Genomic DNA, 20,726 nt, shown 5'->3' with positions numbered 1-20,726 from the left:
CCAATAACCGGCAGTCAAGTCAGCGTAACAAATTAAATAATTAAAATTAGAAAACATTGGTAAAATATTATATTGTCATTTAAAGAATTATAGATTTACATCTCTTGAACGCAATCAACTTGCCAGATTTAAAAATAACCTTACTGGGAAATCACACTTTGCAATAATCTGAGCACTGCGCCCAGAAAAATACGCGTTGCGATACAGACTAGACGTCATGTTGGGGAGATCTAAAATCGAAAATACTATGTAAATAATCCATTACCTTTGATTCTCTTCATCAGATGTCACTTCCAGGTATCACAGGTCCATAACGAATGTAGTTTTGTTCAAAAAAGCTCATCATTTATGTCCAAAAATCTCCGTCTCGTTAGCACATGATGTAAGCCAGCCGGACTTCTCGTCATGAACGAGGGGAAAAAATATATTTCCGTTCGTTCAAACATGTCAAACGTTGTATAGCATAAATCATTAGGGCCTTTTTTAACCAGAACATGAATAATATTCAAGGTGGACGAATGCATACTCTTTTATAACGTATTGGAACGAGGGTACCCAACATGAACTCGCGCGCCAGGTGTCTAATGGGACATCATCGTTCCATGGCTCTTGTTCGGTCAGATCTCCCTCCAGAAGACTCAAAACACTTTGTAAAGGCTGGTGACATCTAGTGGAAGCAATAGGAAGTGCCAAAATATTCCTAAACCCCTGTGTTTTTCAATGGGATAGGTTTAAAGTCAATACAACACATCAGGTATCCACTTCCTGTCAGAAAATGTCTCAGGGTTTTGCCTGCCAAATGAGTTCTGTTATACTCACAGACACCATTCAAACAGTTTTGGAAACTTTAGAGTGTTTTCTATCCATATATAATAAGTATATGCATATTCTAGTTACTGGGTAGGATTAGTAACCAGATTAAATCGGGTAAATTTTTTTTATCCAGACGTGCAAATGCTGCCCCCTAGACCCAACAGGTTAAGGTCACTCAGCCGTCAAAGAGGGATTTTAAGCCAATGTGAGTAAGACCTTTAAACAGGTTAACATTCACAAGGCCGCAGGCCCAGACGGATTACCAGGTTGTGTACTCAGAGCATGCGTTGACCATCTGGCAAGTGTCTTCACTGACATTTTCAACCTCTCCCTGACCCAGTCTAATACCACATTTCAAGCAGACTACCATAGTCCCTGTGCCCAAGAACGCCAAGGTAACATGCCTAAATGACTTCGGGTCCGCAGCACTCACATCTGTAGCCATGAAATGCTTTGAAAGGCTGAAATGCTTTGAAAGGATGGCTGTGGCGGATGAATCAGAATTAGTTGGGTAACATAGATGTTTTACTTGCATAATATGCTTATGTGAGATACTTGTCATATGTGAATGTATCTGTTAAACCATGTGAAGGGATGGCGTGATTAATGGGGAACCAATTACTTGTCTTCACAATGTCTGTGCGCAAGTCACTCCCTCCTTTGGCATTGGGGGAAGGTGTATGGCAGTGTCTGGGACCATTGTATGTCCATTCTTAGATCTTGCACTTATCCTGGGATAGTGTATGACCTAGAGGCTCACTCCCCTCAGTGAGCTTGTCCAGGAGTGGAGTCAAGAGGGAGTTTACTTGAGATGGGAGTATCTAGAGTTGTCAATTGATTTATGTCATTGGATGAGCTAATGGTTCTGTTCTATACCGTACCAGGGAGAGACAGTTCCAGTTTGGGGTAGGAGGACCAGACACTGGTCTATACAATGAACACTGTTGACACAGCAGTTGCTGTCTGCTATGTTTTATAGATATCTTTCATACAAAACTTGACCTTGTGACCCATTCTATGTATCTGTGGTTCGTCATGTACGTTGAAGGGGTGTATCTTGGCAATAAAAGACATTTGTACTTTTGTGTAGTCACTTTTCAATGGTGCATTAGAGATAGCGCATCAATGAAAGTCAAGTGCTTTTGCAAAAGCATCTTAATTATTAAAGATGTAGTTTTAAGTATAACTGACTGGTGTGTGAAGTTTGTAACTCTCCTCATTTGGTAATGCAGAAATTAGCCACCACATGGCTCACATCCCAGAAATCCTGGACCCACTCCAATTTGCATACTGCCCCAGCAGATCCACAGATGATGCAATCTATATTGCTTTTCATACTGCCCTTTCCCACCTGGACAAAAGGAACACCAATGTGAGAATGCTGTTTATTGACTACAGCTCAGCCTTTAACACCATAGTGCTCTCCAAACTCATAATTTAGCTAAGGACCCTGGGACTGAACACCTCCCTCTGTATCCTGGACTTCCTGACGGGCCGCCCCCAGGTGGTGAGGGTAGGCAACAACACATCCGCCACGCTGACCAACAACACTGGGGGCTGTCAAGGCTTTGTGCTTAGTCCACTCCTGTACTCCCTGTTCACCCATGACTACAGGGCCATGCACTGGACTCTAACCCCGCAATCACACATACTACACTGACACACACACACACACACACACACACACACACACACACACACACACACACACACACACACCCACACATTCCTTCACATACGCACACACACACACACACACACACACACATTCCTTCACATATGCTGCTGCTACTCTCTGTTTATTATCTATGCATAGTCACTTTACCCTTACTTACATGTACAGTACCAGTCAAAAGTTTGGACACACCTACTCTTTCAAGGGTTTTTCTTTATTTTTACTATTTTATACATTGTAGAATAATAGTGAAGACATCAACGCTATGAAATAGTGAGGACCGTCACAGGAAAGGAAGACCTAGAGTTACCTCTGCTGCAGAGGATAGGTTCATTACAGTTACCAACCTCAGAAATTGCAGCCCAAATAAATGCTTCACAGAGTTCAAGTAACAGACACATCTCAACATCAACTGTTCAAAGGAGACTGCGTTAATCAGGCCTTCATGGTCGAATTGCTGCAAAGAAACCACTACTAAAGGACACCAATAAGAAGAAGAGACTTGCTTGGGCCAAGAAACATGACCAATAGACATTAGACCAGTGAAAATCTGTCCTTTGATGTGAGATTTTTGGTTCTAACCACCGTGTCTTTGTGAGACGCAGAGTAGGTGAATGGTTCATCTTCGCATGTGTGGTTCCCACCGTGAAGCATGGAGGTGATTCCATGATTCCACTATGTGTTATTTCATAGTTTTGATGTATTCACTATTATTCTACAATGTCGAAAATAATAAAAATAAAGAAAAACCTTTGAATGAGTAGGTGTCCAAACTTTTGACTGGTACTGTATATATTACTTCAATTACCTAGATTAACCCGTTGCACATTGACTCGGTACCGGTACCTCTTGTATCTAGCCTCGTTATTGTTATTTTATTGTGTTACTATTTTTCCTTTAGTTTATTTACTTTTTTAAACTCTGCGTTGTTGGTTAAGGACTCGTAAGTAAGCATTTCACTCTAAGTTCTACATCTTATATTTGGCGCATGTGAAAAGTACAATTTGATTTAATTTGATTTAAATGTCGTCCTCTGAACAAATTTAGTATCAACTTCCCTCTGATGAGTTTGCAGCACCAATATTGCTCCGAGGTCTCCTTACACAGCCTGCCTGATGACCAGGAAGATGTAGCATGGTGTAAAACATGCCATATGGCCTGGTTACTATCAAATGTATGTTTTGTTAGCTACTGTGCAGTACAATGGACCCAGTTCCATTGATCCTGTGGGCTATAGTTGAAGCCTGTCACGTCCTGGCCAGTATAAGGGTTAATTGGTATTGTAGTTTGGTCAGGACGTGGCAGAGGGTATTCGTTTTATGTGGTTCGGGGTGGTGTGTTTGTTGAAGGGGCATTTGATTTAAGTATTCCGGGGTTTTGGGGTACTGTTTGATTTTCATGTATTCTATGTTTAGTCTAGTGTGTCTGTTTCTATGTTTGGTTAATTGGGGTTGGGACTCTCAGTTGAAGGCAGGTGTTGTCTATTTGCCTTTGATTGAGAGTCCCATATATTAGGGTGTGTTTGTGTTTGTCATTTGTGGGAGATTGTTCTGTGTTAGCCTTGTGCCTTGCCAGACTGTCAGTGGATCGGTCGTTCTCTTGTTTGTTGTTTTTGTGTTCGTTTTGATTTAAATAAATGTTCAAAATGAACAAACACAGTCCTGCTGCATTTTGGTCCTCCTTCACCGACGATACCCGTGACAAAGCCCCATTAAATAGAAGGTAGAAGTAAAGGTTGTTTACGTATCATTTATACAAGCAGGAGATATCCCACTGAGACTTGATGTCTTTCTATATGAGTGACCTGAATGTGCTCATCGGCACTGTCTGCAGCTGGATCCTCAGACTCAGTGACACTTCTGTCTCAACTGTCTCTGGTTGTGACTCAAATTAAACCATATATTCTCCATGTAGCGCACTTCTTCTGGCCAGACCCCTATATTCTCCATGTAGCGCACTTCTTCTGGCCAGACCCCTATATTCTCCATGTAGCACACTACTTCTGGCCAGACCCCTATATTCTCCATGCAGTGCACTACTAATGGCCAGACCCCTATATTCTCCATGCAGTGCACTACTTCTGGCCAGACCCCTATGTTCCCCATGTAGTGCACTGCTTCTGACATTTGAGAGTTTCTTCCAGTCTCATTGTGGGGATGGGATGAATTAATGTGCTGATGGGGATGTTTCTTTACCAGATCTCCCCCTCCGCTAGTGGCCGTCCAACATAGAGAGAGACATGAGAGGGAATATTGATGGAGGGAAATAGTGCACGTCCATACGTTTGTGATCAGTCTATGGATTCTTCTTTTGCCTGAGAGGGTCATAGATGTTTGGGTATTGTGACGGACAAAGAGCTTTGCACTGGCTTTATCCCTCTCCCATACATCATACTATGCAAACCCCTTTTCTCCCTCCAGCCCATCCCACCATTGTGAGCTGCTGTGCTCTGGTGTTGTGATTAGCAGATTGGGTATTAAATCCTGGGTATTTGTCACACCCAGTAATGTCCCATATCTCATTATTTGGATAGAGTGGCAGGACACAAGTGCAGTTTTTATTCAAGAAGAAGGGAGGGGAGCTTGAAGCGCAAGGTGATGTGATAAATATGGATGTGGGAGGGAGGGAGGGAGGGAGGGAGGGAGGGAGGGAGGGAGGGAGGGAGGGAGGGAGGGAGGGAAGGGAAGGGAAGGAGAGGAGAGTGAAAGCTCCCTAGTGTCTGTTCAGAGCTGCTCTGTAAACAAGATGTGCTGTATTGAACGCTGTCACTCAGCTTGTACAGCTTGTATTGCTTTGCTTGCGTAGCACGCAGTATGCAAACAGTCTGTCTGTAGCCTCTCTGATAAAGTGTGCATTCTCTCTTGACATAAGTGAGGAGCCTGAGATTTCTGAGTATCAATCTTTAGGAATACATCTCATTTTCTGAGCCGTTCCAAGGGTCAGAAACCAAATGACACGTCCAGCATCTAACCACTCCACTGTGGCACAGGCTGCATCCTCCCCAGTGATCCCTGGTGCTGAGGGGAAGGGGAAGACAGTCGTAAGGCTGTGTCAAGGCCATTGATAGCCTGCCGAGCAGGGGCCACAAAGGACCCTGACCAGTTCCAAGTGACTTATGTCCCATTGATTAACACATCAGGGGAGCAGAGGATGACAGCAGAGACAAAAACAGAGCCCATGAATTCCTTAATGACCACACAATACAAGTCTGTCCACCACTAGGGATGTAAGCTGTGTTCTGGATGCATACACCGTGATTGCACCATGTTTCCAGTGCCACGGTTGGCTGGTTCTTGGGTCGTCCTCTCTGAGTGAATGGCCTATGGTGATTTGGATGATTAACCTCTTAGGGCTAGGGGGCAGTATTTACACCGCCGGATAAAAAACGTACCCGATTTAATCTGGTTACGACTCCTACCCAGTAACTAGAATATGCATATAATTATTAGATATGGATAGAAAACACCCTAAAGTTTCTAAAACTGTTTGAATGGTGTCTGTGAGTATAACAGAACTCATATGGCAGGCAAAAACCTGAGAGATTCCTTTACAGGAAGTGGCCTGTCTGACCATTTATTGGCTTTCTTTGACATCTCTTTCCAAAACAAAGGATCTCTGCGGTAACGTGACACTTCCCACGGCTCCCATAGGCTCTCAGAGCCCGGGAAAAAGCTGAATGTCGTCATTCCAGCCCCAGGCTGAAACACATTATCGCCTTTGTCAAGTGGCCGCTCAGGGGACAGTGGGCTTAGGCGCGTGCACTGGTCGCCCCCATCTTTCTTTTTTTTCCTCTATTTACCGAAATGCAGATTCCCGGTCGGAAAATTATCGCTTTTTTACGAGATAAATTGCATAAAAATTGATTTTAAACAGCGGTTGACATGCTTCGAAGTACGGTAATGGAATATTTAGAATTTTTTTGTCACGAATTGCGCCATGCTCGTAACCCTGATTTACCATTTCGGATAGTGTCTAGAACGCACGAACAAATCGCCGCTGTTTGGATATAACGATGGATTATTTGGGACCAAACCAACATTTGTTATTGAAGTAGAAGTCCTGGGAGTGCATTCTGACGAAGAACACCAAAGGTAATAACATTTTTGTTATAGTAAATCTGATTTTGGTGAAGGCGAAAACTTGCTGGGTGTCTAAATAGCTATTCCGTGATGGCTGGGCTATGTACTTAGCTTTTTGGTGAAAGCACATTTTGCAATATTCTATTTTAAAATCGGACATATCGAGTGCATAGAGGAGTTCTGTATCTATAATTCTTAAAATGATTGTTATGCTTTTTGTGAACGTTTATCGTGAGTAATTTAGTAAATTGTTAGTAAATTCCCCGGAAGTTTGCGGGGGGTATGCTAGTTCTGAACGTCACATGCTAATGTAAAAAGCTGTTTTTTGATATAAATATGAACTTGATTGAAGAAAACATGCATGTATTGTATAACATAATGTCCTAGGGTTGTCATCTGATGAAGATCATCAAAGGTTAGTGCTGCATTTAGCTGTGGTTTGGGTTTATGTGACATTATATGCTAGCTTAAAAATGGGTGTCTGATTATTTCTGGCTGGGTACTCTGCTGACATAATCTAATGTTTTGCTTTCGTTGTAAAGCCTTTTTGAAATTGGACAGTGTGGTTAGATTAACGAGAGTCTTGTCTTTAAATAGCTGTAAAATAGTCATATGTTTGAGAAATTGAAGTAATAGCATTTCTAAGGTATTTGAAAATCGCGCCACAGGATTCAACTGGCTGTTACGTAGGTGGGACGATTTGGTGCCACCTAGCCCAGAGAGGTTAAAAACCTCTTTGGGCTAGATGTGCCGCTAGCGACCCACCTCGACAACATCCGGTGAAATTGCAGAGCGAAATTGCAGAGAAATTGCAGAGCGAAATACAAAATACAAAAATCGTAATATTAAACATTCATGAAAATACAAGTGTCATACATCATTTAAAAGCTTAACTTCATGTTAATCCAGCCGCTTTGTCAGATTTCAAAAAGGCTTTACGGCGAAGGCATACAATGCTATTATCTGAGGACAGCGCCCCGCGTACAATAGCATTAAAAACATTTTTCAAACCAGCAGAGGCGTCACAAAAGTCAGAAATGCCGATAAAATAAATCACTTACCTTTGAAGAAATTCCTCTGTTTGCAATCCCAAGGGTCCCAGCTACACAACAAATGGTCGTTTTGTTCAATAAAGTCCTTCTTTATAACCCAAAAAAGTCAGTTTAGTTGGCGTGCTTGATTCAGTAATCCACCTGTTCCACTCATTCAAAATGCATACAAAGGAATCCCAAAAGTTTACAATAAACTTCGTCCAAACAAGTCAAACAACGTTTCTAATCAATCCTCAGGTACCCTAATATGTTAAAAAAAACGATCAAATTTAAGACAGAGAATAGTGTGTTCAATACCGGAGATAAATAACGAAGTGCACGCCTTCATCCACGCGCGCCACAACACTACAGTCAAAATGAGAGCCACCTTGAAAAACTACAAATTCTAGCTAATTTTTCAAAAACCAAGCCTGAAACCCTTTCTAAAGACTGTTGACATCCAGTGGGAGCCATAGGAACTGCAATCTGGGAGGATTTCCTTTGATTTTCCCATAGACAGGCATTTCAATGGGTGGTCACCTCAACAACAAAAAAGATTCTGGATGGATTCTCGTCGGGTTTTTGCCTGCCATATCAGTTCTGTTATACTCAGACATTTTTCAACAGTTTTAGAAACTTCAGAGTTTTTTCTGTCCAATACTACCAATTATATGCATATCCCAGCTTCTGGGCCTGAGTAACAGGCAGTTTACTTTGGGCATGTCAGTCATCCAAACTTCCGAATACTGCCCCCTATCCCTAAGAAGTTTTTAACCCTTTGCCTTCTTTTCTCTCTTTTTTCCTTCTCTTTCTTTTCTCATAATCAAATTACGTAATCAATAACCAAATCACACAAACACACACACTACACATTAACATCAAAGCTGGAAATGCATGTGTGGCCATGCCCCACAAAATAGGGCGCATCATCGAGGGGAGCCCTGCGGACCGCTGTGGGAAGCTGAAGGTGGGCGATCGCATCTTGTCCGTCAACGGCTGCTCCATTACCAACAAGTCCCACTCGGACATCGTCAACCTGATCAAGGAGGCCGGGAACACAGTGTCTCTGAGGATCATTCCTGGTGATGGTAAGACTTTGTGGCTTTCTGTTTTATAATGCAGTAGGGAGGTGACTTATTCATAGTTCTAGTGGGAGTCAATGGGCATCACTGCTCTGCGCTGGCAGAAGATTTCTATCAACCTGGGGAGCTATCTAGCGCTATGAGAGGCCATGCTCCCTGCCCTGGCTTCAAACTGGGAGAGGGTTGGGACTGTGAATGAGTAGGGAGGTGATGCCACTAGATATGTATCTCTAGTCAGTTTTACCTTTCCCCCTTTTATGGTTAAGGTTAGAATTTGGGGAGGGCAAGCTGATAAGTATGTGTGTGTTGATTGTAGTACAGTGTATGATAGGCAGACTGATAATGTCATTTGGATGTACTGCAGTCTGCCAGTTTGGTAATAGCTGCCATTTTGAAATGAAGAGATTATCAACTCAGTGAAATGTGTTTTCTGTGTAATCACTGCTTCCTGTCAGTGTTAATCTCCTCGGTCTGGATGGAACAAGGTGGCAGGAAATGCATACGTAATACTGGTTATGGCAGGAACAGGCTGTGACAGGAAATTGGCTCTATCCCCATGAGTAGGAATGTGTTGAGTTGTGCCATGTCCCAGAACAACAATACAGCCAGCCCCTAGAATGACCAATGAGAGGTGTGTGTGTGTGTGTGTGTGTGTGTGTGTGTGTGTGTGTGTGTGTGTGTGTGTGTGTGTGTGTGTGTGTGTGTGTGTGTGTGTGTGTGTGTGTGTGTGTGTGTGTGTGTGTGTGTGTGTGCGCGCGCACGCTAGGTTTGCTGCTCTGCCTCTAAAGGGCTCTCCAGAAAAGCTGGTAAAATGTAGCTTCATTAAGATGGGAGGAGAGCCAGGAGCACACACAAAGGAGGAGAGAATGCAAAACCAGTCATTAAACAAAGCATGGCAGTTTGTTTTAACAACCACAATGATAGCATCTATTTATAGCCTACTGTTTCTCTAATGGTAGAACAACTCTAGATAGAACCCATGCAGCCACAACCTTCCCCAACTAGACTGTGTAATTTTGTGTGGATATATTTGTTGTTGAACCGTTCAGGTTGTGTCAGGCAGGCAGGGCTGTCAGGGTAGCGAGGGAGAGAGGGATAAATGAGTCAGGCTGGTGCTCTTGCTAACTTCAGGCAGAACCCCATTCCATCTATAAGTAACCAATGTATATGATGTGGACTGCCGTGTTGTGGCTTGTGGTGCAGCACAATTATATTTGCAAGAAAGGAAGGACAATTACCCCTGGAATTTAAAGAAAAACAGAACGATGGAAGCAGAGACGCTTGTTTTGATTTGATGTTCCTGTGTAGAGTGGAACTGGTGTTGTCTGTGTCTGTGAGCAAAATGGTAGATGCCAACATTGTAGGCAATTAGCATCAGGTTGAACAGAGCAGCCTTGAGGTAAGACTGTGTTTTCTGGAGAGCAAAACTCTTGTATGGAAATGTGCTGTCAAAGACGGCAGTCCTGACCAAGACCCAGTTACGGCTCAAAACACATTGTTTAGCAGAAGAGCGATTTTAGAGCATCTAACAGCAGACGCATTTGTTTTTTCTCTAAGATAGGAGCCGTATTACTCATAGATTAGAGGTTATGACCCCTACCCACAATCCTCTACTGTGTTTCCACAGAGTCCTCCAACGCGTCTCTGTTGACCAACGCTGAGAAGATTGCCACCATCACCACCACGCACACACCCCAAACTGCCACGGAGCCTCGGTTAGTTTCTATGAAGATCTCAATCAATAAACAGGCTTTTGATGAAATAAAATGTATAATATGATCAATTGCATGAAAGATGACTTCTATATGAATATGATTTATTTTCATATCTGTGTGTTCATATGAATGATTACATTTTCCAGGAACAACTCAAAGTCGAAACAGGCTCCTCCTCCACCTCCTCCAACACAAGCTCAGCCCTCACAGGTACAGTAAAGACAGACATGTTCTATCGGTCTGTTTCAATCAATCACCAAAGAAGGAAGCAATCAGTAAATCATTACTTCACAAGAACACACCGTACAGCTTCAGTCTGAGATAAACATTTTCATTCAAAGCATCAAAGCAATCAATCAATTAATCAGTTAATCAATTAAAGAGGGCGGAAGAGTGACAGTACCACAGCCAAACTTTTGATGAGTGCAGTAAGTCTGTGTCCAACCATTGCAGTGCCCTTTTTCCGTGCTCTGCCCAGGCAGCAATAATTATTCATTGGTTCCAGGGTATTGTACCGCCAGTTACTTTTGTGTGGTCCTTTGTACCTCTGTTGGTAGAGCTTGTAACGCCAGGGTTATGGTTTCAATCCCTGTAAAAATGTATGTACGCATGACTGTAAGTTGCTTTGGATAAAAGTGTCTGCTAAATGGCTTATATTATTATGTGAGTTTTAGCTGGATGTGACTTGATTAGTCCTGAATTTAGTACTCACTTCATGACACCCCTGTTGGCCCGTGAGTTGTGCGTATTTGCACATCTGCTCTGTAAATATGTACTTTTCTTTCTTTCTGTCTCTCACTCTCTCAGGATGCCGAGTTCTACTCTGTGGATCTGGAGCGGGACAGTAAAGGCTTTGGGTTCAGCCTGAGAGGAGGACGGGAGTACAACATGGACCTATATGTGTTGAGGCTGGCTGAGGATGGGGCGGCTGTCAGGAATGGCAAGATGAGGGTATGCTCCATGAAAAAAACATAACAATTGGAGGCCTGTCACTCTGTTGTACTTGGATTATAATATTTCTGTCAAATAGACAGTTCAGCTCGCCTGGGATCCATTATCTGGTTGTCTCAATAAATCTCCTCCCTCCTCTCTCTCTGCACACAAAGGTGGGAGATGAGATCCTGGAGATCAACGGCGAGAGCACAAAGAACATGAAGCACGCACGGGCCATCGAGCTGATCAAGAATGGTGGCCGGAGGGCACATCTGGTCCTCAAGAGGGGCGATGGATCTGTACCTGAATATGGTGGGTGGAGATGTGATGTGATACAGATTCCCGCCATACTATGACTAACACTACTGACTCTGACTGCTGACTAACACTAAAGGCCCCACACACAGGACGGACACTGTAGTCTGCAGTTTCTTGTTGCTGTGAGCAAATCACATTTTATTTGTCACACGCGCCGAATGCAACATTACCGTGAAACGCTTACTTACAAGCCCTTAACCAACAATGCAGTTCAAGAAATAGAGTTAAGAAAATATTTACTAAATAAACGAAAGAAAAAAAATGTAACACAAGATATTTACATAACAATATTGAGGCTATATACAAGGGGTACCGGTACCGAGTCAATGTGTGGGGGTACAGGTTAGTCGAGGTCATTTGTAAAGTGACAATGCATAGATGTAAATAGTTTGGGTGGCCATTTGATTAATTGTTCAGCTTGGGGGTAGAAGCTGTTAAGGAGCCTTTTGGTCCTAGACTTGGTGCTCCGGTATTGGTTGCAATGCGGTAGGAGAGAGAACAGTCTATGACTTGGGTGACTGGAGTCTGACAATTCTTTGGGCCTTCCTCTGACACCGCCTAGTATATAGTTCCTGGATGTCAGGAAGCTTGGCCCCAGTGATGTAATGGGCCATATGCATTACCCTCTGTAGCGCCTTACGGTCAGATGCAGAGCAGTTGCCAGACCAGGTGGTGATGCAACCGGTCAGGATGCTCTCGATGGTGCAGCTGTAGAACTTTTTGAGGATCTGGGGACCCATGCCTCTCCTGAGGGGGAAAATGTGTTGTCTTGTTGTGTTTGGACCAGGATAGTTCACTGGTGATGTGGACACCAAGGAACATGAAACTCTCAACCTTTATTGGCCATAGTATGTAATGTTCCTCTTTCTGTATAAATCAAGTCTTATTGTCCAAATACTGTATGTTCTGCTCACTCTAATCTGGGATTGTTTCTCCTTATTTCTGCCAAGAAGGTCAAAGGATTCCACTCAGCCGTCAATTTGATAGGTTTTCCTTTTCTGTGCCTGAAAGAAAAACTTGTCAACTGAACCAACTACATGTATTTCTCATATCTCCATTGAGGATCTAAGTCCTCTGTTTTCTCTATTTTTGTTTATTTCTTTTCTGTCTCTTTCCTCCCCACTTTTCTCTGGGTTCTTCCTCCTCCCTCCAGCGATGATGGCTCCTCATCTCGCTGTTGGTACTATGAGAAATGACAAGATGGGAGAGCCCTGTTTCTACCTAATGGGCCAAAATCAGACCACGGTTTGTAGCCAAGTCTGTTCCAACCCAACCTCCTAACTGTTTACCCTCCACCTCAACATCTCTCACCTACTTAATCCATCTCCCCCTACCATCCCCCCCCCCCCACTACCTGCACCTCCCTGGGTATGTGTTTGATGCTGTGTGGCCTGGCTCACTCCTCAACCTGCACTGTGCTTTCATGACCCATGTGAACCCATTCACACTGAATGCACTGCTTCTCCTCCTCCCGCCTCTGGAAGGATTCATATCACTGCTCGCCTCCTGCTGCTACCATAACAACCACTAATTGGGCAGAGTCATGGGCAGAATGCTCTCCAGTTTTTTGTTTTCTCCTCTCTCAGGCTCTTTGTTTTTCTGCAGTTCCCATTCCCAAACGATGATAATCAACTTGTTTATCATTTTTATTTTAATGTCATAGCTGCTTGTTGTGTCATTGATAACACCAGCCCTCCACTTGCAATGTTTTGCACTTGTTGTGTTGCTGCCACCTACATGTACCAATCCAATGCTCTCATTGAAAATATACTGTAGCAATTGTTTACTTTGATGTAATTTAGTTTGAGGATCAAAGTAAGTCATTTGTGTACAAATTTGAATATTTAATATCACCCTTTTCCCCCAGTATATTTATTGTCCTAATTTGCAAACAAGTCACTGTTTATGGAAGTACATGGCAGTACATGGTTTCATAAAAAAGGCTGTATTGACTAAATACAGATATAAGAAATATTTGTATTGATACAAGCAATTTGTGGGAATTGTCTTAGCTACCAAGCTTATATTATTTAGTTAGTTTAAACTCCATCCAGTCTGAGAATGTCTCTCATGTTCTTCCTTTGTTTTCATACAGACTCCAGCCATGACGGGCACTCTCCCACACCCGGGGCACAAAACTCTCCGGAAGTGAGAACCCTGCCACCAAACAGCCGATATCACACCTCATCGGAGTCCAGTTATCCACCAGACTTTCACAAACCATCACGCCACAAGGATGCTGCGCAGGGCCGAGACAGGGACAGGATGGAGTACCAGGGCCGGCACTTTAACCCCCACCACCATCACACCTGGAACAACAACCACAGCCATACCATCCCCATCCAACACTACCCTGAAAACAGCGGCAGCAACAATAAGAAGAGCCGGGGCCGCAAAGTCAACAAGTCAGAGTCAGAGAGCGGCATTTCAAAACTCTTAAAGACTCTGCGTAAGGACAGCTCTGGGAAGAGGGCTGCAGCTGCAGCGGCAGCTAAAGAACGAGAGCGGGAGCTCTCCGCTAGTAGCAGTACTCTAGACCCGAGGTACAGTCGACCACGCCGTGGCTCCCTCGACCGTTCGCCCACTCGTAAACATAACGCCTCCCCTGACCGACGGCGGGCCAAGTCCATGGACCGCAGGGCAGAGCGAGCACACCGAGACAGCACACCCGAGAAGGAGAACGAGGACGGAGGTTTCCTCAGTCATGCGGCTACTCCTGAACAACCACTCTACGACCGCAGGCTCCTGAGGGAACCACAGACCCCGGGCCGAGCCTACTTAGAGGCCAACACCCCAGAGCGCCTGAACAAAAGGGTTTCCTCCCTGTCTCTTTCCAGGGGGTGGACTCCCGGCAGAGGCAGCCTGAAGAACGGCAACCTCCTGAGGGACTCGCCGGTTGAGACGAGGGAGGAAAGGTATGGGATGAACGGAACGCCAGAGAGAAGAGATTCGTCTCCAGACAGCAGCTATAGCAGGGAGGAGCTGAACTACTACAGTACACTGAAGAACAATGCCTCCACTCACAACCACGCAGGCTACAACAACGCAGGACACTGCAACAACGCAGCAGGACACAACAACGCAGCAGGACACAACAACGCAGTAGGTCGCGCCCAGAACCAGTTCCCCGAGCCTATGAGAAGGCTTTACAAAGAGAGCCCCAAGGACCTCAGCATCTGAGTGGACAGAGCCTGGACCCTGGCCTCTCACCCCTCAACCTGTGTAGGCCACAGTACATACACTGGACTTGGACTTCTGAGGAGATTAACTTGTGATTTATCCAATCGCCTGGTTGATTGATTCATTGATTTGACTACTTGTGATCCGGGACAGAGATTCATACCACAGCAGGAATACAATCATTTTTTGTTGTTCATACTGTATGTTTTGTTTCTGTTCTCATTATTTTGAGCATAACTGCAGTTGTTAATACTGTAGTGAAGGTATGTGTATGTGCCTATCACATCACAAATGGTGATTTAGCTTTTTTTGGGCATCTCTGTTTGAAACCTCAGAAGGAACACATACAGTCGCTAGTGAAACTCTACACACCCCTTGCAGTCTTCACATTTTGCTGCCTTAAAATGTAATAAAAATATTTATTAATTTAGATTGTTAGAACAATTATCTACAAAACCTACTCCACATTTTCAAAGTGAAAGAAAAATTATAGAACACCCCCCCCCCCCCCCCCCCCCCCCCCCCCCCCCCCCCAAAAAAAGAAATTATTGATTGCGGCAGGTTTTTTTACTCTTAGCGCAACGTATATCCATTGTTTTTGTCAAAATTGCTCAAGCTCAGTAAATGTGGTTGGGAATCATTGATGGCCAGCAATATTTCAGTCTTGTCTCGGATTTTCAAGCAAATTTAAGTCAGGACTGAGACTGGACAACTCACACTTTACACCTTTTCAAAAGCCCTCCTGGCTGGTCTTTGGTATTAAAATGTGTGTAAATGTCCCGCTGACAAATAAAACTTTGTCCCAGGGTTAGGTTTTCCTTTCATGTTTTTTTTATCCTGACAAACTCCCCAATCCCTGCCGGTGACAAGCCTACCCATTACATGATGCTGCCACCACAATACTTGAAAATACAGAGGATTTTCCTCTGTGTTGCATTAGGTTTGATTCAAACCAGCAGTTTTTATTTAGTCCAAAAAGTTAAATAATTTGCTGTTTTGTCTAGCAGTATTATTTAACAGCCTTGTTGCAAACATAATTGATGATTTGGCGTGGATGTTTTAACACAGGTTTCCTTCTTTTCACTTCATCATACAGGCCACTAATGTGGAGTGAATGCAATGTTGTTGATCCTCTGTATTTTCAAGTATTGCGGTGGCAGCGTCACGTATTGGGTATGCTTGTCACCGACAGGAAATGGGGTTGTCAGGATAAAAAATATACATGAAAGGAGCAAAGCACAGGTAAAAAGTCAGAGAAAAGTCCGCCGTAGTCTTCTGAAAACCAAGAGTTAATTAATGCTAGACACACCAGAATGGCTTTCCAAGAGGTGTTGAGTGATCCAGTCTTAGTCCTGACTTAAATATTCTTTAAAATCAGAGACAAAGTTTGAATATTGCTTTCCAGCAATGATTCCCAACAAAATTTACTGAGCTTGAGCAATTTTGACAAAAACAATGGAGCTTTGTTGCCCTAAGAGTTGGTAAAATCTTATTCAAAATTATTCCCTTTTTATGTTTTATAATATTTCTTTCACTTAAAAAATGTTTAGTAGGTTGTGTAGATCTATAGAAAAGAAAATCCAATGTAATCCCTTTTTAGATACAAATGTTAAGTTAGCAAAATGTGAAGACTGCCAGGGGTGTTTAGACTTTCACTAGGGACTGTATGTGTTCCCTCTGAGGTTTCAAACATGCTCCTTACTGTGGTAACTGGTACTTCATGGTGGGCTTGTTTTTAATATGTGTTTTGATGTCATTTTCCACCTCAGAATTGCTTTACAAAGCAAACTATAGCACAAGATGTTGGTAGTAGTGACATTTTATGGACAACTGCAGTGTACATACCTAAGTGAATATCATACAGAGAAAAGGCAAACTCAAATTTTTATAACCAATAGTAATTTTAGAAATAATATATTTGAAATCATCCTTTTTGCATTTGTCTAGCTATTTAATTTCAATTGGCACATACCACAACGAAGCTTGGTAAAAGCTTAAAGGACCAAGTTATATGCCCCATAACCTGAAAATAAGAATAATTGTTATCCCTGCTGGATTTGCTGTAGAATCGCCAAAGAGGGAAACTAACATCCATCTCCTCTTCTCTCAGTCGGAGGTGTCTGAGTAGACTGCCTGTGGTGGAAATAAAATTAAACAAAGTGTTGGATTCTCATTCAGAGGAAAGTAGAAGCAACATGTTAACTGACTGGATGGAGCCTGTAACATGAAGCCTGCTTCAGTTATAAGCAACATGGAGAGGTTGACTAAGAGAGGTCAAGTCAAATGGTTTGAAAGTAACCACAGTCCTAGAATGAATTGATCCTATTTACCGATGTAGACGTGAGGAAAGCTAAACCACATCTGATTGGCTTGAAGATTCAATAGAAAATATTGATCAACGGCCCACTGATCCCATACAGGTGATATGGGAGTAATTCCTTTCTTCCTCTCCCTGTCCAAGGAAATGAGGTGATGATGTAATTATGTAAGGGAAGCTGTTGTGATGGTAACATATGGAAAGTTCTGGTACAGAAGTATCTGCCCTTCTGAGCCATGCTTTCACATCACTGGAGTATGACTGCTGCTTTAACCGTGTTTTTCTGTATATTCTCTGTTTTATGTTTCATAAAACATCTAAAACGATATAGGAAAAACTACAACCAATGCATTCTTTTATCAAAGTTTTTTCCACGGTACTGTAAAAAAATTGCAAAGAAGAGCAAAAAAAATTGACATTTAAAGAAGAAGATAACCTGCCGGCCAACACCTGTACAGAATTTTACTATGTAACTAATAGGAACCTGTCAAGGAATAACTTGCTGCCTTTTTCTTGTACAAAAGAGAAATTTATGAGAAACCTCTGCAGTGAGGAATGTGATATTGTGTTTATATTTCTGAAATGGACCTGATGATTCATGGGAAATATGTTAATGTACTCTGAATCAGGTATGTAAAGACATTCTAAAAATGGATGACTGTATTTGGTCAATTAGAAGCTGTTTGTTGGTTTGAATATCTCTTGATGGTTAGCCTGCCTTTGTATTATAAAGCACTTGTATGCAGTCTGTGTTCTTTAAGCATTATTTCTTGCAATGTGCTCCAGACATAATGCTATATCTGTGTTGATAAAAGCAGTACATGCATATGGGCCAATCTTTTTTATAAAACACTATGCATATATAAATACAACATTGTTCATAGCTTTATTTGACCCATGAAGCTATACATAACATTAGTTTAAGTACAAGTAGATGTGGACTTATCCAGTAAAGCTTCTTTCCTTGAGAGGGATCACAATGTATATGTAGCTATCAAAAGAAGTCTGTGAATGCTATTTTTATTATCAAATAAAGTTTTCCATACAAATTCAAAATAATTTTTTTCTACAGTGGCTTGCAATTATATTCCCAGGAGATTCCTATTGACATGATCTACATTTTAGATTCCCTTTGGAGTGCAGGATTTACAGATTGATTTATTATTCACCAAGGTACCTCAGTATATGTAAATGCAATGCTTTAGTAACAGAATATCTGCAAAAAATACATAAAGTGTCTATCTGACATTTCAAATTTGTCTGACTAGCAGAGGTTTCGGTAGATAAAACAGGAATAACTGTATATTAATTCACATCAATATCTTCTTGTTACCCGTTGACAGAATAATTCAGTATGTACATCACGGAAGTGAAATTAATCTACTTGTTAATAATGGACAAGGTACTGGGATGGAATGTCAGGAAACTGCTACTACACTAGCACATACTGTATGGATATCCACAGCTGTTAACAAGCAACCCTGAGGCAGCCTTTCAGCTACATTATGCTACTATATCATCCTTTGGTCTTTTTGTTTTTCAATGCAAGTATCGAAAAGCATAGCAACATCTATTACTTTAAACTTGAGAGGGGTCTTCTTCTTATCATACAAGCCATATCAGAAACCTAGCCTACACTGGGGACAAATTCAGGCTGAGGCTGTAATGATAGCACAACAGTCTACTCTTTACGCTGTCTCTGTTAATTCCCTATATAGAGCACTACTTGTCTCTGGTCAAAAGTGGTAGTGCCCTATTATGTAGAATAAATAGGGTGTCGTCCGGATTAGGGGAGGGTTTGACTTGGCTCATTGTGCTCTAGCGATTCCTTGTGGCGGGCCGGGCGCCCGCAGGCTGACTTCGGTCGTCAGTTGAACGGTGTTTCCTCCAAAACATTGAGGGTTAAGCGGGAGGGTGTTAAGAAGCACTGTTTGGCGGGTCATGTTTCGGAGGACGCATGACTCGCCCTTCGCCTCTCCCGAGCCTGTTGGGGAGTTGCAGCGATGAGACAAGATAGTAAATGTATATCACGAAATTGGGGAGAAAAAGGGGGTACATTTTTTTTATTATTATAAAAAGAGTTAAAAAAATATGAAAATAATAAGGTCGCTACTTAGCATGTAAATTAACTTTGAATAGACATGCAGGCATTTTAATATTACTCCATAGTGATCCATACCATAGCTAATGAAGGGGGAAAAAAACCTTCAAGATATGTGGAAGCACGCACAGAACTGAGCCTTCACAGCATACTGCATGACTCACTCATAGCTTAACTGCTGATTTATGAATGTGTTTTTCTACCATCTAGATGAAAAAAGCATTTTGGATCAAATAAAATTGTATTCATCACGTACACAGTTTACCGCAGGTATAAAAGATGCAGAGAAATGCTGTGTGCTAGCTCCCACAACACTGCAGTACAATATGTGAATTAAAGCAGATGTGAACAAGTTCTTTGCACATTTGTCACTTCAACATTTGTTACCTTCCCAGGGAGGTACCTATATGAACTACATGTAGTTCAACTACTATAATTACATACCAATTACATTTTGTAGTAGCTTGGTGGTAGTTCCTAATTCTCACTTTTTGTGCTTAATAGGTTTAGGGCTCTATTCAATCAGATCCGCTGTAGCCGACATCCGCATAGAGGTTGTTTTGGCAGTGTCAGAGGTAGAATTGCGTTAGAACTGTCAAGTTCATAAACCACTCCTGGCATTATAGATTAAGTGGACATTGCCATTGGCTGCAGAAATCCCATGCAGTTCAAACACTGAAATGTGAGATGTAATCTACACCTTGATTAGGCTGATAGAAATCCTCATTATTTAATTGAATGACTTAATTTCAGCACAATTATTATATAGCCTGTACTTTCTGGTTCTGAACTTCTAATGACGGTGTGGCTTCCTGACAATGATCAAGAGCAGCTGCTCACCATTTTGACAGCTCCGCCAAAACATCAGCTATGAGGGTGTCGGCTATCACCGGTTAACGCTTCATCTGATTTAATCTAGGCCTAAATGACACTTTCTGGTAACATCTGACTCCAGAGTGAGTGATCTGTTCTTGCAGTTTGTAGTCAAGGACATTTCAGATTTAGATATGATCATTTTTCACTAAGTAGTTTGGATGCAGTGAAACACTTTTTGAAAGTAACTTCAGTTAAGTAAACTATAATTTTCTTGAGGGTAGCTTTAGTATAGCTTAAATGTTCTATTGTGAAGTAATTGGTAGCTTGGTATATTTTCAGAGTAGCTTCCCCAACACTGTTCATTTGTGTGTTTACAGTATGTCACGTTCCTGTTAGAGCAAGCAGTAAGTTTCTGAATTGATGAAAGCAGAGACTTCCTGTTACGTTTGTCCAAATAAGTAGACCAAGGTGCAGCGTGGTATGTCTTCATCTTGATAATTTGTTTTAAATCTGAACACTTAAACAAAATAATAAACAATGGAAAAACGACCGTCACGTCTTGCGGGCTTTACAAAGCAGTACAAAAATAAGATCCCACAACTCAAGGAGGGAAAAGGGCTGCCTAAGTATGGTTCCCAATCAGAGAAAACGATAGGCAGCTGCCTC

At 42.3% G+C, this 20,726-nt stretch overlaps 1 protein-coding gene across 11 annotated transcripts in view; it reads left to right on the top strand.

The window, feature by feature from the left end:
* Window positions 1-15,343, top strand: part of LOC106571865 (membrane-associated guanylate kinase, WW and PDZ domain-containing protein 1) — a 233,759-nt gene extending 218,416 nt beyond the window's left edge. For 8 of the 11 annotated variants that reach the window (XM_082961974.1, XM_082961973.1, XM_082961969.1 and 5 more), the window contains 6 exons: window positions 8,483-8,686; window positions 10,308-10,395; window positions 10,542-10,605; window positions 11,203-11,346; window positions 11,502-11,640; window positions 13,742-15,343. In XM_082961974.1, the coding sequence (XP_082818100.1) occupies window positions 8,483-8,686; window positions 10,308-10,395; window positions 10,542-10,605; window positions 11,203-11,346; window positions 11,502-11,640; window positions 13,742-14,826 (1,724 nt within the window). In that variant the 3' untranslated portion in view covers window positions 14,827-15,343. Of the gene's footprint in view, window positions 1-8,482; window positions 8,687-10,307; window positions 10,396-10,541; window positions 10,606-11,202; window positions 11,347-11,501; window positions 11,641-12,799; window positions 12,892-13,741 lie in introns of all 11 variants that reach the window. The other 3 variants (XM_082961978.1, XM_082961977.1, XM_082961972.1) reach the window with 2 other exon arrangements.
* The last annotated feature ends 5,383 nt before the right edge of the window (window positions 15,344-20,726 follow it).

This window comes from Salmo salar, chromosome 15, assembly GCF_965601325.2.
Source record: "Salmo salar chromosome 15, fSalSal1, whole genome shotgun sequence".
Classification (NCBI taxonomy): domain Eukaryota; kingdom Metazoa; phylum Chordata; class Actinopteri; order Salmoniformes; family Salmonidae; genus Salmo; species Salmo salar.
The sequence above is the reverse complement of the archived record's forward strand: the minus strand, read 5'-3'. Positions and strand labels throughout refer to the sequence as shown.